General features: G+C 49.8%; 1 protein-coding gene across 1 annotated transcript in view; it reads right to left on the bottom strand.

Moving 5' to 3' along the window:
* TRERF1 (transcriptional regulating factor 1) overlaps positions 1-14,819 on the bottom strand; it is a 198,843-nt gene that overhangs the window by 33,350 nt on the left and 150,674 nt on the right. Inside the window, exons 3-4 of the mRNA XM_021691945.2 lie at positions 1,831-3,525; positions 334-380 (exon numbers count right to left, since the gene is read on the bottom strand). Coding sequence (XP_021547620.2) covers positions 334-380; positions 1,831-3,261 — 1,478 coding nt within the window. The 5' untranslated portion in view covers positions 3,262-3,525. The remainder of the gene's footprint in view (positions 1-333; positions 381-1,830; positions 3,526-14,819) is intronic.

Genomic DNA, 14,819 nt, shown 5'->3' with positions numbered 1-14,819 from the left:
CAGTATATACTGCCACTTACTTGATGTACAACTCCAAGCTCTCTGAGCCTGTTTTCTCATTCGTAAAGTCACAGGAATAAAGCCACAGATGGTCGAGTGCTTACTATGTGCTAGGCACATGGTAATCCTACCCACCCCCACTGGGCTGCTTTATTACACAAAATATAGAGTGCCTAGCACACAGTAAATGCTCAAACACAATAGCTGCTGCTATTATTATGATAAACTTCTTTGAGAAATTGACTTTGAATTTGAAAATGAATCTGGAGAGACAACCCAGGAAAACCTCCCACTCTCCCAAAATGCCAACATGCCTTCTTGCATCCATCCTACCTTGACTCGGGGGACCCCGGCTGGGCTCTGCCATCAGGTAGGTGCATCTAATTTTGAGCCATGCAGGACATGGGAAGAAAGAAGAAAGAGAAAAAAAGTGTCTTTCTCACGGGAGGAGTCTTTGAGCTGAGGGAACCCCTGGGCCTGCACTTTCTAAGATGCTTCCCCAAGCTCACAGGGGCCAGCAGTTCATGTCCAGGTGCTGGGTGCACCTGACACTTCTTTCCCTTGCTTCTCCCAGCCTCCCAACTTGGTAACGCACCTACTCCGGGAGCTGCCACCAGCCACCAGCCCACCAGGACTCAATCCCCCACCTCGTTCCTTCCTTTTCTCCCTGTCCACCACTGTGTGCACAGACAGGCTCCATTCCCAAGAGAAACATGGAACAGAGAGCTGGACGGCACAGCGGCATGCCCGGAGACCTCCTGCTCGTCAGGTCGGCATTGGCCATGCCACCTTATTCTTATATTCATAAAGGCTCTCCATTACCAATGGGCCTGAGTCTCAAGCAAGACAGGGTCAAGGGGAGTTCATCTCCAGCCTCCAGCAGAGCCTTCTCTCCATCTATCCTGGTCCCCTTCTCCCCTGAGCCTATTGTCATATGACTATAGCACCTAGAACATGCCAAGGCATGAACAGTGCCCAGCACACAGGAGGCCGTTTTGTGGCAAATACATTTGGGAAACAATCATGGTTAACAGCCGTGGCCCACAGGCCTGCCGACGGTTTTTGTTGGGCTAGACGGTTTTTAAAAGTCCTGAATAAGGATGCCATCAGATGGGGCCTTTGTCCTCCAGGCCATCAGAGCTGGCACCACTCCTCATTATCTCCTAATAGGCCACTTTGCTTACTCCCTTTACCTGCCTGAATCCTGAGCTAAGATTCTCATCTCTGAAGCTACAGGAGGTATCCCCTCTGGGAGATTCCCAGCGCCCATTGGCACATTAAAGGCTCTGAGAAGCCCCTCAGCATTGCAACCTGATCCACTTTAGGAACCCCCAAAATGGATTCATTTGGAGAACCTGTCTCCCCCCAGCCTTATCTATTAAACATTCTATGGTCTTCCTGGTCTGAGCAATATGCTTGGAGAAAGACTGTCATAACGTGGCCTCCTTCCCAAAGGGGGAACAATTTCACAAAGGAATTCTCTGCGGATTCAGACCTAAGGGGACCAGACACCCCACCGTGTGGTCCCTGGGCCCCTGACTCAGGCCTTGACCACTACATGCATCATTCAGGACCTCATATGGTATTCTGGCCACCTCTGTAGCAAGATTAAGCTCAGTGGGCAGAGGACTGAGTCGAAATCGCTTCTGTGTCCCACGTGCCTGGCACAGACAGCGTCTGGCACATGTGGGTTAACGTTCGTGGCGTGAACAGGGAACAGAAGCCCGGGAGGGGGCTGGCTAGAGGGCTGGGCACTGCCTAGATAGACTCAGCTCTGGCTGGCGCTGCAGCACACCGAGGTACCCGGAGCTGCCCCCACGCTGAGAGTACCTGGGGCCACAGGGCACTGGGAGACAGCTGCTGGTGCTGAGGCCCCACGCTGTTGAGGTGGATCCCACCGGGGGACAGGAGCGGCCGGTGCGGGAGGGCCCCGCCGAGCCGGTTCAGGTCCGAGCTTGCTGGGTCTCCCATTCCTGCATCGGGAGGCCCCAGGTCGCCGTGGGAGCTCAGCATGGCCTGGGCCTGCCTGTCGCTCGGGTAGGTCTTGGGCTGACTGTCCTCGCGCTGCTGGTGCTGGGGCAGGTGGCTCTGCTGGCAGAGGTGGTGGCCGTAGGGCTGCTGGGGCTCCTGGTAGTAGTACTGGGGCACGGAGCCCAGCTGGATCAGCTGGACAGCGTGCGCCTGCTCCGGGCCATACTGGTGGGGGTCCCTGTGATAAGAGGGGGGCTGCAGGTGCATCTGCTGCTGCTGTTGCTGAGGCTGCTCTTGCAAGTGCTGCATCGCGGGTTGGGGCTGGTAATACTGAGGTATCTGCATCGGACCCTGCCGCTGCTGCAGCTGCTGTTGGGGCTGCTGAGGCTGCGACGGGCGGGGCTGTGGCAGCGGCGGCGGCTGCTGCGGCAGGTCCTGCAGGGGCATGTGCTGCTGCCCAGCCTGCGGCGGCGCCGCCGCGTAATACTGGTGCTGCTGCATCTGCTGCATGTGCTGGGACAGCATCGGGGGGGCCTGCAGTGGCTGTCCTCCCTGCACTGGCACCTGAGCCAGCGGCTGCTGGTAGTCGTAATACAGGTGCCCCTGGCTGGCGTGTGGCCCTACCTGCAGGGCTGGCTTGGACAGCCCGCCGGGGAAACCAGGGTGAGCCTGCTGGGGCACCTGCTGGTAGCGAGCAGGAAGAGCCGGCGCTGGGGGCTCCATGGGCTTCTGGGACAGCAACTGGCGGAGGGCACTGTCAGGGGCCCCATCCATCACTGCCGACTGGGTGTGCAGCACCTGGGCCATATTGTTGACCTGAATTCGCAGGTTTTGGTTGGCGAACACCTGGGTGAAGGAGTCTAGCTTGTGCAGGACACCGCTGGTGAGTTTCTGGGTCCGGATCTCGCTGGCCTGGGAGTAGGTGTATTGGTAGCCATCGGTGGGCTCAGGCTGGGCTGGGGTCCCCCACATCATGTTTGAGTTGGTCAGGTTGCCGCGTAGCTGGACATGGTTTCCAGGCCCGGTGTGACCTGCCCACCCTCCCTGCCTCGAGGTATCCACTTGGCCCAGGTTTTTGGAGCCAACAGGCAAGCCTAGACCATCCCGAGTATCTTGAGGGAAGTGGGGGGAGATGGGTGATGCCTGAGGGGCCTCCATTCCAGCCCCTGTGACTGTATTCCCATAGTTGTGGTTCAGCCCGCCATGGATGCCAAGTGGGGTCTGTTGGTAAAAAAGGTTCTCACCACTGTGGGCCACGTGATTGGTCTTGTAGAGTTGCTGATCCCCCATGGCGCCTGCCTTGGCCGGGAACGTCCAGCCACAAAACCATAAAAAAAAAAAAAGGTCAATGAAACAAACCCAAAAGGACTGAAACCCTGAGAAGCTGAGAGAAGGTGTCCACACTATTCCACGGCTGACATGTCTGTGGACGTGGCTGCAGCCAGATGTTCCTGTTGGTCTGTACCACTCATGTGCAGAGCGGGGGGCTTGACATGGTCACGCGGGCCGAGGTACGGACCGAACACTGCCGGGGTGCAGAGATGCCGCGCACACCTGCAAGACAAGGTGCAAAAGCACAGGACCGGATTTACTTGGATGCTCCGCAGGAACAATGACATCTACCCTGACCAGTTAGAGAATTTAATACAAAACAGGAGACTTGATTGGAAATAGCCTGTTTCATACACTGCACACCCTTTACACTGATTCTGCAGATCTGGGCCCTCATGGGAGTTGGGAACTCTCTTACTTTCCAGCCATTGTTCCATGGCTCATTAGTTCATTGATTTGTTAATTCATTGTTTTGCTCACTGATTAATTCCTCCATTCTTCTGGGACTTGGCACTATCCTAGGACCTGCAGGGGATGTGAAGAAGGTTAAGCCATTCATTTACCAACTTACCTGCTCAACAAATACTTACTAGACACCTACTAAGTGTAAGGCACAATGCCAGGAAATGATTATGACATGGGCCAGCTCTTGAGGTGTTTATGGTTAGAAAAGGTGATGATGGGTCACATGAATAAATACGATGCCAGAAGGAAGGATGCACGTAATAAAAAGGTAAAAATAACAGATATGGGAACTCAGACTGGAGAGCTTATGCCAGATAAGAACGGAACCGGAGAAAGTTTCCAAGGGGAGTATTGCACACATTAGTTTGCCTGTCCCGTCAACACAGTTCCCTGCTTTCTGAGGTCCCTGCTCAGGGAAACATCTCTGCACAGTGCTGACCTGGCATGAAAAACCATACTGGGACAAGTCTTAGAACCATGAACTAGGATATCTAGAGAGACTGGTTTAGTCTGGTTTGACTCAGACAGGTCCTTTAGGGGACGTCTAACTGGGGTCTGTGAACCCCTGGGAGTACACGAAGACGTTCCAAGCACTACACACATGCACTCCAAGTTTTAAGAGAAAGTTTTTCTTTCTCTTAATTCCCAGATCCTCAAACTTCCATAGAAGCTGTTTTCTAGAACTGACTGGTGACGAAGGTGCAAGTTGACGTTTTATACTTGCACTCTCACAACTGCCCTCCTTCTCTACAAAAGAAAGACAGACCTCTTACCCAATCCCAAATCTTAACTGGGCTTATTATCGCCCCAGTAAAACCCGCCTGGCCACCATCTAGAAAATAAGCAACTCTAATAAATGAGTGGTGAATCTTCTTTGAAGCTGGATGGTTTCCAATTCCTTTTTTTTCTTAGGAGGGCCTAACAGAAGTAATTAAAGTCTAATTGTTAGTGATAGATCGCTATGTGATTTTCGGTATAGAACTCAGAAGCAGATCAAGAACTGAGTGATCGGGGCGCCTGGGTGGCTCAGTCATTAAGCGTCTGCCTTCAGCTCAGGTCATGATCCCGGGATCCTGGGATGGAGCCCCACATTGGGCTCCCTGCTCCGCGGGAAGCCTGCTTCTCCCTCTCCCACTCCCCTTGCTTGTGTTCCCTCTCTTGCTGTGACTCTCTGTCAAATAAATAAATAAAAATCTTTTCTAAAAAAAGGGAAGAACTGAGTGATCCTGTTTTAACAAAACTTCTATCAGTTCACACGAATGAGGATATTCAGGGCTTACATCTCTATGACTAAAAAATGGAAATGTAATCAATGTCGGCCCGTCTCAAATCCCATACAATACGTAATATTCTTCCACGAATATAAAAACAAACTGAAGAAATAACCCAATGCCAGCAGTATTCTATTTCTGGGCATGGTGATAACTGTATTTATTCAAGTGAGTGTGCTCACTTGGATAATTCAAGCTGTACACTCTGGTCATATATAGGTATGTATGTCTTAAGTCAATAAAAAGCTTTATTTTAAAAAGTCATCCAGCATTACCATCTCACCAAGAGATGCATCTTCAATATAATTTTAGGTTTTATGTTTATTATTTATTTATCCAAATCAGCAATACATTTATGTTATTTTGATTATGTCCTATTAATAATTGTTAACATAACTCAAACCAGGGAAAATTTTAATACTTAGAGCTTTATGATTTCAGGAAATTAAAGAAGTTTTAATTTCATATAAAATTGTTACAAATATGATAGGGAAACAAATGAAAAAGTTTTAAGCATAAAATAGATTACATATATTCCATTAGGATAAAATTCCACAGGGGAAGTGAACAGAAATAAAGTTTCAAGAAGAAAAAGGAACACTGACAATTAGTGAAGAGCGTGTTCATGCATTTTTAAAATGGATGATGGTGGATATCAAATGCCTATGGAGCTTAGATTCCACTGGATAAATTTAAAACAGTGACGTAATAGTTTTATTTAAAAATATCAATGTTTATAATATACTGGAAATTGCATCTTCTGCAAATGTATGATAAAAAACGTAGATGTAAACTGAAAATGTGTGAGGAGGGTCATTACATTTACCACATCCTTTTATGGGGGATTTCAAGCAGCAAAGTGTGAAGACCATTGCAGTAGCCCCCCTCCAACCGGGAACTAGACTGAGTTGGTATCTGTCCCTTTCTGAATGATAGAGAGGGACAAATTCAGAGCAAGGGATTTGCTTTGGTTTGGTAGAATGAAGGGTGGATGAAGGGAACCAGTGGGAGGAAACCACAGCTGGCCAAAGAGAGCTAGAGTAGATCCTGAATATGACCATGAATGGCTACTGAAGGCATCCGAGCAGGCACAAGGATGCTGGGCTTGATGGCGCTGAGCTTCAGAAGCAAGGAGACCCACTCCCCTCACTGAAAATGCGGTCCGTATCACCTGGGAGCTTGTCAGAAATTCAGAATCTCAAGGCTTCAGCTTCCATCTACTGAATCAGGATCTGCATTTTATCAAGACCCCCAAGTGATTCACGTGCACATTAAAATTTGAGAATTTTAGTAGGCTCTCGCTGCATCCAGGTGAGACATAACTAAGACCTGAATTTGGATGACGGCGAGCAGAACAAAGGGAGAAATGAGAGAAACATCCCCTATGCTGCCACTGGGAAGTGAGTCTCCTTCAGGGGCTTATGACCCAGTCTGAGGAGACACCCTTTCTCTTCTCACACAAGCTCTCCTCCTTGACATCCCCACTCACCACTATACCTTGCTGACCCCCAGTCACTACTCCCAGTCCGGAGGGTCTGGGCTCCTGCTCAGCTGCCTACCCCAAATTCTACTTCCATATTCAAAGGCAAAGTCAACATCATGTTCCTCAGAATGGATGCTCCTCTAAACTCTTGCCCTCGACTCCTCCCTCTCCTTTAACCAACCCCACAACCTATCCATTCACCTCCTCATCTGTCTTCTGGACCATCCCAATAGCCTCCAACTCATCTCCCTGCTTTTGGTCTTGTCCATGCTACAGACAGCAGCAGCAGAATGAACTTCTCAAATATAACTCCGACCCCATCACTGTTCAAAATCCTCTGAGGGCATCCTAGTGCTCTTAAGGCTAAAAATCAAAATCATGAACAAGGCCGATCGGGCTCTGAAGTTTGTCCCAGTCTGGCAATGTATCTCTCTTTTCTTTGCTCTTTACCACCTTCTCATCCCACCACCCCAAGCCATTCTGGTCTTCTCTCAGTTTCTTGAAGCTGCCATACTGCCTCCCACACAGGATCTTTGCACATGCTGGTGTGCCCCCACACCCCTAATTTGGAAAGCTGTTCCTTTTCCCATACTCTTTTCATTAGTCACGTCCTGGGCATCCTTCATTCAGATCTCAGTTCAGACTGTATTTCTTAAGGAAGTCTACCCCGACCCCAACCACAAGTCAACATCAGGGTCATTTCTTACACATTCATTTCTTTCAAACCACTATTCTCAGTCCGTAATTGTACTTCCACCAGTGCCATTATTTGATGAATGGATTTCTCTTTATTAGAGCAGGGGCCATGTCTATTTTTGCCTATGATTTTATTCCCAAAACCTACCATAATGCCCAGCATATTGTAGGCCCTCCAATAGGGATTTGTTGAAGGAGGGGTAATATTTGTTGAATGAATGAATTGATGAATGAAAAAAAAAAGTTAACAATGATCAAGAGTCCCACTGAATTGGTATCAGCAGAAAAAGACACAGTGTAGGGGAAATGAATGTTAAGTTCTTATGGAGAACAGTGAGGTTTACCTGGGTCGTGATGGACAAATAGAGTTCATACAGAGATGAGAAGACCAGGAAGGGTATTCTGGTTGAGGGAATGGTGTGTATAAAAGCGTAGAGTCAGGTGCAGGTGTCCATGTCAGGAACTCACTGATGATCAGACTGAACTTGTAAGGCAGGGATAAATTGTGGGGGCTTTAAAATGACCGCTAGCAGTGTTATCCTGTGGGCACTAGGCCTGATGATAACAGAATGCCCCGCCTGGCTTAAACCTCACCACTTAACCTTCCTCAAAAGGCTTTGCACCACCTTACCTCCCACAGGAAGAATTACTTATTGAAACTCACCAGATTCTGACCATGACCTGATTTCATGTCCCTCCACCATGCCCCTGTGGGTGGAATGGAAGCTAGATAATTTTACTTCTGTTGATGTGTCTGTTTTGTGTTCTGAGCTACAGGAATCTATTCTTTATTCTCTAATATTTTCAGAACTGGAGATGTAGTTTACTTACAAGTACAGAACCCTACGAAGTCAGAAGTGGTTCCTGGGTCAGCAGCATAAGCATCACACGGGAACTTGTTACAAATGCTAACTCTTGGCCCCTACCCAGGCCCACTGAATCAGAAACTTGGTCGGGGGACAGCAGTCTGTGTTTTAATGGGCCCTCTGTTGAGTCTGATGCCCTCTCCAGTTGAAGACTGCGGTAAAGCTCATCTGGTCTCCCCACATGACAGATTTAGAAGCTGAGGCCCAGAGAATAGTGCCTGGTTCACAGCGGCAGGCATTCAAGAATCATACGTCGAATGAAGAGAGGGGAAAATGACTTCCCTAGGAAGAGATAATGAGGTAGTGGCAAAACCTTGTGCTATTTATTTTACGTTAAATTTATTTACTTGACAGAGAGAGAGAGAGAGAGAGAGAGAGCCAGCACAAGCAGGGGGAGAAGCAGGCAGAGGGAGAGAGAGAAACAGGCCCACCACGGAGCAGCGAGCCCGATGCGGGGCTCGATCCCAGGACCCTGGGGATCATGACCTGAGCTGAAAACAGACGCTTAACTGATTGAGCTACCCAGGCACCCCTATCTTAGGTTAACTTTACAGATTTTAAAATTTTTATTTATTTACTTTCCCCAAGAACTTAAATACTTCCTGTGTATAAATTTATATATATATATAAAATATATATAAAATATATATATATATATTTTAAGTAGGAACTATATTTATGTGGTTCAAAATTCAAAAGGTGTAACGGAATATACAAAAGAGTGAAAATACCCCAAATAAATAAGTGCTTAAAAAGAAAGTGAAAAGTCAGAGCAAATTTTTTTAAAAGGGTATGCGTGAAAAGTCTTCCTCTTGCCTCTATTCCCAGATACCCAGCAGCCCAGCTCTCTTGGGACAATCACTCAGATTCTTTTTTTTTTTTTTTGAAAGATTTCATTTATTTATTTGACAGAGAGAGAGACAGCGAGAGAGGGAATACAACTAGGGTGGGTGGGAGAGGGAGAAGCAGGCTTCCCGTGGAGCAGAGAGCCAGATGCGGGGCTCGATCCTAGGACCCTGGGATCATGACCTGAGCCGAAGGCAGATGCTTAATGACTGAGCCACCCAGGTGCCCCAATCACTCAGATTCTTGCATATTCTAGAAACATTTGCCTTTTGCAAAGATGGTAGCATGCCACAGTTCAGCATTTTGTCAAAAGGTATTTTAAGTATACATTTACAACCTAGAAACTGTTCTTGGCGGATTAATCAATCTAGAATTGTCACACTACCATCTCAGGACTCAAGTCTTAATGATTTTTCTAATAAGGTAACTGCTTTGCTCATTATGTAAAACATTTCCTATTGGGTAATTGGCACCAGGAGCTTTTTCACTCATGAACTAATTAACAGAACTACTACTTTCACCATTTCTTTGATCAATTCCTTCCTTAGAGCAAGACTCTGGGATTCCAGAGTGGAATCAACAAATGAAGGCTGACTCAGAACCCGAAGTGCCCTATCTGTTCCCCCCGAAGCATGAGAGTCACATGCCCTGCTTCCATGCCCAGCTGCCCACTGGCTGTCCCGTCATTCCAAGGCAGAGACAGCATCCTACTCATATTGTGTCCCAGTGCCTGGGATACAGCAGATGCTCAATCAACGCTCATTGAACTGAGACGCTGAGCCAAGCAAATGAGACAGAGAGCACTTTACCCCTGACATGGACCCAGGGATGGAATCTATTATCTTCTGCTTCCGGCCAAGTGCCCTACAGCACCAGAGTCACGGGATACTGTAGATAATAAGGCTCTGCACAGACTTTTCAGCACAGGAGTTTTTCTGTATGGGGCCAGCTAGTAAATATTCTCAGGTTTGTGGGCCATACAATCTCACAACTTCCCAGCTGCAGCGTGAAAGCAGCCATAAAATGATACAGCACGAATTGGCGTGGCTGTGTGCCAATACAACTTTATTTACGGACATTGAAATTTGAATTTTACATATTTTTCTCATATCAAGACATATTACTGTTCTTCTGATTTTTTTCTTCAACCATGTACAAATGTAAAAACCCTTCCCTTAGCTCACAGGTGGGATAAAACCACGTGTAGGCTGGGTTTGGCCCCCGCCTAAGTTTGCTGACCCCTATTCTAATGCATCAAAGTCCCGTCCCCCACCCGCCCACCCCAGGAGCACCAGGAGACAGAGCACAATCTGCAAGGAGGCTATCTGTCCAAAAGGACTGTCCTTTGAACCAGAAAGAGAGAGAGGGAGGAAGTTGACTTTGGCCAAGGACTCAGCGGGACTTGTTTGCTTATAATTCAGCCGGGGTAACACCCCGCTCCCGCCAGACCACCACTGCTGGTTGGAGGAAGAAAAACCAAAAAGATTTTCCTTTTTCCGACACTGGGTCATCATTCAGAGACCGTATACACAATCCCCTAAATGACTTGGCTTGGGTTTGGGGCAAGCCTTCCCCTCAGGTCTGTCAAAGGAGCTTCATTTGGGTTCTCCTGGGATTCTTCGCAGTCCAGCTCTCGCCCCAGCTCCCCAGAGGTGGCAGAGGCCAAGGGCAGTTCTCCAAGGCGTGGGCCCACGGTTCATGGTCTCCTTTATAGCAATGTTGTCGTTCTAAATGCTTTCTGATTAGTCTTCTAAATAAAGCCGGTGGATATTTTATGATTCTGTAACCCAATTACCGTGGACGAGTTCGGCCGATGATGGCTAATAGTACCAAAACGTTCCCCCTCGCAGAGTGACTGGTCTGCTCATTTCCTTGGCGGCCCGCTCTTCCCTGCCCTGGGTCTCTGCTGACTCCCTGTGGTGGGAGGATTTCCAAGACTGCCTTTGGGCTCCAAGGGACACTTATTTCTCCCTCTTACAGACTCACCCTGTGGCATCAACTGTCCCTCTAAGCCCAGGAACCAGGAAGAAGCCTGACGCAGAGCCTGGGAACTTGCAAAATGGAGTTTGGATTTTGCTTCCTGTGGACAGCTCACCACCAGTACATGGCAACGGGAGATATTTCACTTTCTGGTGTGCAGGGTCCTGGTCCTCACTGTCATTGCTCACTCCTTTGGGCTGGCAGTAGTCCTCGACCAGGGAATCAATGCTGTCTTCCCCCAGTGACTGCCATGTGCCATTTCTTCTCTCCCTCCCCAGCTGGCATGGAGGATGTGGATGCTGAGGATGTGGGGAGATAAGGGATCATAGGAATCTAGGATGGCTTCCTGGAGGAGGCAGCCATGATATGAGTGTGCCTTGTTGATATATTTCTACATATAGTCTTTCAAACCACCTTCCTCCACAAATGGCTAGACCTGGGTAGGGATATTAGGAGTATGGGCTTGGACTCGTGAATATGGTGCAATTAGACAGAGGGGTGCTGGAGGAGCAAACAGGAGCCTCGGCTTTGGCTCCACTGACTCTCTGTGTGACCCCGGGCAAGTCATTTGCCCTGTCTGGACCTCAGCCATGTTTTTATGTATCCAGATAATTAAAGCCAAGCTTTTCTAGAGGGAGCCTGAATAAAATTCATAAAACCCCTGCCTCTCCTTTTATCAACTTGTAGAGGTTGAAATTAATGGTTCAGCATCTAATTAGTATTCAAGGTGTGGAGCAGACAACCGTTCACGGGTGAATGCACACAACTTAGTGACCGCTACGGGGTGTCTACCTCCTCCAGGACAGAGAAGTTAGGGAGGAGGAGGCAACTGATGTGAACCAATGTGGCCCAGCCCTTCCTGACTCCTCAGCACCACATGATATAACTGCTCTGGGAGACTAGAGTGGGACTTGCTCATATGCACCCAGTGGGATCCACGTTCGTCACGTCAGGACAGATGAAGTCAGTCTCCCCAAGTCTCCTGGGGAGAAAGTGACACGTGGGGGCAGCATAGGAAATTTATACCCCACACTTCAGGTCCCTTAGATCTCATGGGAGCAATGTGATAGGCTCTGGGGTGGTTACGCCAGGGACGAGGTCCACACGGGCTGCCTGACTCCTCCATGAAGGCTCCTCCCAACCACAGCAGGCCCCTCCTGGTGGTGGAGAGGCTGACAGATGATGCAGCCAAGAGGTCTGCAGAGAGAAGGCAGGGCAGGGGGATCATCCGAATAAGCCACACGGGAGGCCCCGGACACTGGCTACTCCATAAGAACATGTTTCTCCTAAGGAGGAGTTGCTAGGAGAACTTCGGTATCCACCAGCACCCATAATGAAAACCTTTCCTGTGCTAAGAGACCTGACCAGGTCATAGCTGCTGGCCTCAAGAGGCTTGCAGCTGCGTAAGGGGACTGGGGACTTCACAGCCCGAGACCAGCCATCTGTGCCCTGCCCGTCCTTTATATTCTTTCATACAGCCTCACCCCAAGGACCTACTGCACCAGGACTCTATCTGCTAGAGGAGATAAAACCCTGAAAACCTGCATCTTGAAGCTCATGGGTCTGGGGGAACAAGGCTGGCGCGGGGCTTCCTAAAGACTCCAAGGAATTTCACAAGGAGGAGGCAGAGGAGGGCCTCCAAGGGGGCAAGGTCACCCCAGCCAGGGCCCAGGAGGCACAGTGGGCAGACACCTGCTGTTGGGGCTGGGGGTGGGTATCTCTGTGGGGTGTCCAACTGGAGGGGGCTGGGCCTGGGTCCACAGGGAGGATCCACCACTCCTGCTCCCAAGGACCTAGGACTCGGGTTTTGTGAATCAACATGGGACTGCAGCCAAAAAAGGATCCCCATCCCTGAAGCTGTCCAGGGCAGGCCAGGGCAGGGCAGGGCTGGGAGAATGGAAGATTCCCCTCCAACTGCTCTGACGATGCCCTAGGGAGTGTGGCGGATGAAGAGGGACTGAAGGGGTGCTGGCTGGTGGGTAGATCTGACGCCTGGACTCTGCCTCCAGCCTCAGAGTGAATTATCAATCTAAGAAAACACAAGTCAAGCTTCTGAGGGCTCCATTCCTGTCTGTCACTCAAGCCCCACATCCAGCACCCTGGGCTGAGCCGCCAAGAGAGCCTCTAGCAGGTCCTTGGTACAGACTGGCTTCTTCTGCAGGGGACGATGAGGAGGGGAGCAGCCGGCACCGCCCTGGGATAGACCAGCCCGTAGATTCTCCTGCCTCAGGACTTACATAGGCTGCCTGGTCAGGGCTTCTGTTCCCAAATGGGGCCACTGGCTTGGCTTTGGTCTGTGGCCTTTAAAGTCTGATGTCTTTATAAAAAACAGATGCCGCTGGACACCAAGGTCATGAAGATGGGGAAAGGGGGCTTGGGGAAAACACAGCCCTTCTTTCTGGAAAACAGCTTATAGCTCACTGGGTAATCAAGTAAGTGATGCTCCCTTGTAGGTAAGGTAATTGCGCCTTAGTGTTCTTGGTGCTGGGTCTGTCGGTTGGTCGGTTGTTGTCTCTTGGCTCTCCTGCCTGCATTTCAGACACGGGGCTCCCAGGGTTAGGATGTCAGTGCCACGTCTGGGCATTTGGTAACCAGCAGCAGCAACAGGGCCCCATCCTGGGGCAATGCCACGGCTCCTAGGCTCTTCACTTGTACGATCAGGGGGCTAAGACAAGCATCCCCACAGCCCTTTCTGGCTCAGAGTTCTAAGACTTTGGGGGAAATTCTGGGAGTCAGGAAACAAGCCAGAGGGACCTCTGTGTCTGAGGCTGGAGGCCTTCCCAGAGGCACTTCCTGAGTGGCTCCCTTCTCCAGACCCCTGTAGATTGGATTCTAGCCTATCATCATGGCTCACGCCCCCACCTTTCCAACGCTGAGGGCAGCTGGAGGCCCACCCTGCTCAGCTCTGGGACCCAGCCTCTGCCTCATGCCTGGCACCATGCTAACTAGGTGCTTGCTTAGTGAAGCCAGACAGAAGGCCTCAGAGCCCACATCAAACTTCCTGTCACCCTGTAGCCCCCTTGACCAAGGTTTGACTCTGTGGCTTGGCCGCCCTGAGATGTCTCCTTTGTCCTTCGTTGTGTGGAGGAAGGCTGGCTTCCACCAGATGAGAGAGGCTCCTGGTCCCAGGCCTCTCGGAAAGCTGCTGAGCACAGGCGAACAAACAGCTGAACAGGCCACAGGGGTGAACATCCTGCAAGAGGCAAAGCTGATGGAGCCGCAGAGACCAGTTTTGTCAGGAGGGCCTCATGCCAAATCACAGCATGCCAAGGTGAAGAACACCCGTAAGCTTTAATCTACAGATGCTTCTAAGAATTCAAATATTATAAAGTTGGAAGCGAACATTCCCAACAACCCCCTCACCTGAGATTCCCACTGTTGAGTTCTGTATGCAGATGATGGGATGGACACAAAGTTTGGTTTCCGACTACCCAAGAGGCTACTGACAGGCCTCAGGGAATCAAGAGCATATCTTGCCCTTTTCTGGGTTTGCTCCCTCCTCTGGTGATCCTTTACATCCTGGTAAGCCCCCAAACCTGTCCGGATTTGCCCAAGTCCGATATTCTATTGGTCATTGGTCCCCATTGTCTCACTGTCTCAAATTCTTACATATATATCCTTAAAGATTTTATTATTTGAGAGAGAGAGCGTGCGCACAAGTGAGAGAGCACAAGCGGGTGGGGGGGGGGGGGGGGGGCAGAAGAAGAGGGAAAAGTAGGCTCCCCGCTGAGTAGGGACTCGATCCCAGGACCCTGGAATCATGACCTGAGCCGAAGGTAGAGGCTTAACCGACTGAGCCACCCAGGCGCCCCTCACTGTCTCAAAGTCTTGCCCAACCAACTTCCCTTTGCTCCTCTGAAACCAGGAGGCTGCAGTGATGCATCCACCAGGGGCCCCTGTGGCTTAAAT

Source organism: Neomonachus schauinslandi, chromosome 8, assembly GCF_002201575.2.
Source record: "Neomonachus schauinslandi chromosome 8, ASM220157v2, whole genome shotgun sequence".
Taxonomy (NCBI): domain Eukaryota; kingdom Metazoa; phylum Chordata; class Mammalia; order Carnivora; family Phocidae; genus Neomonachus; species Neomonachus schauinslandi.
Note: the sequence above shows the minus strand (reverse complement) of the source record. Positions and strands in the feature narration are given on the sequence as shown.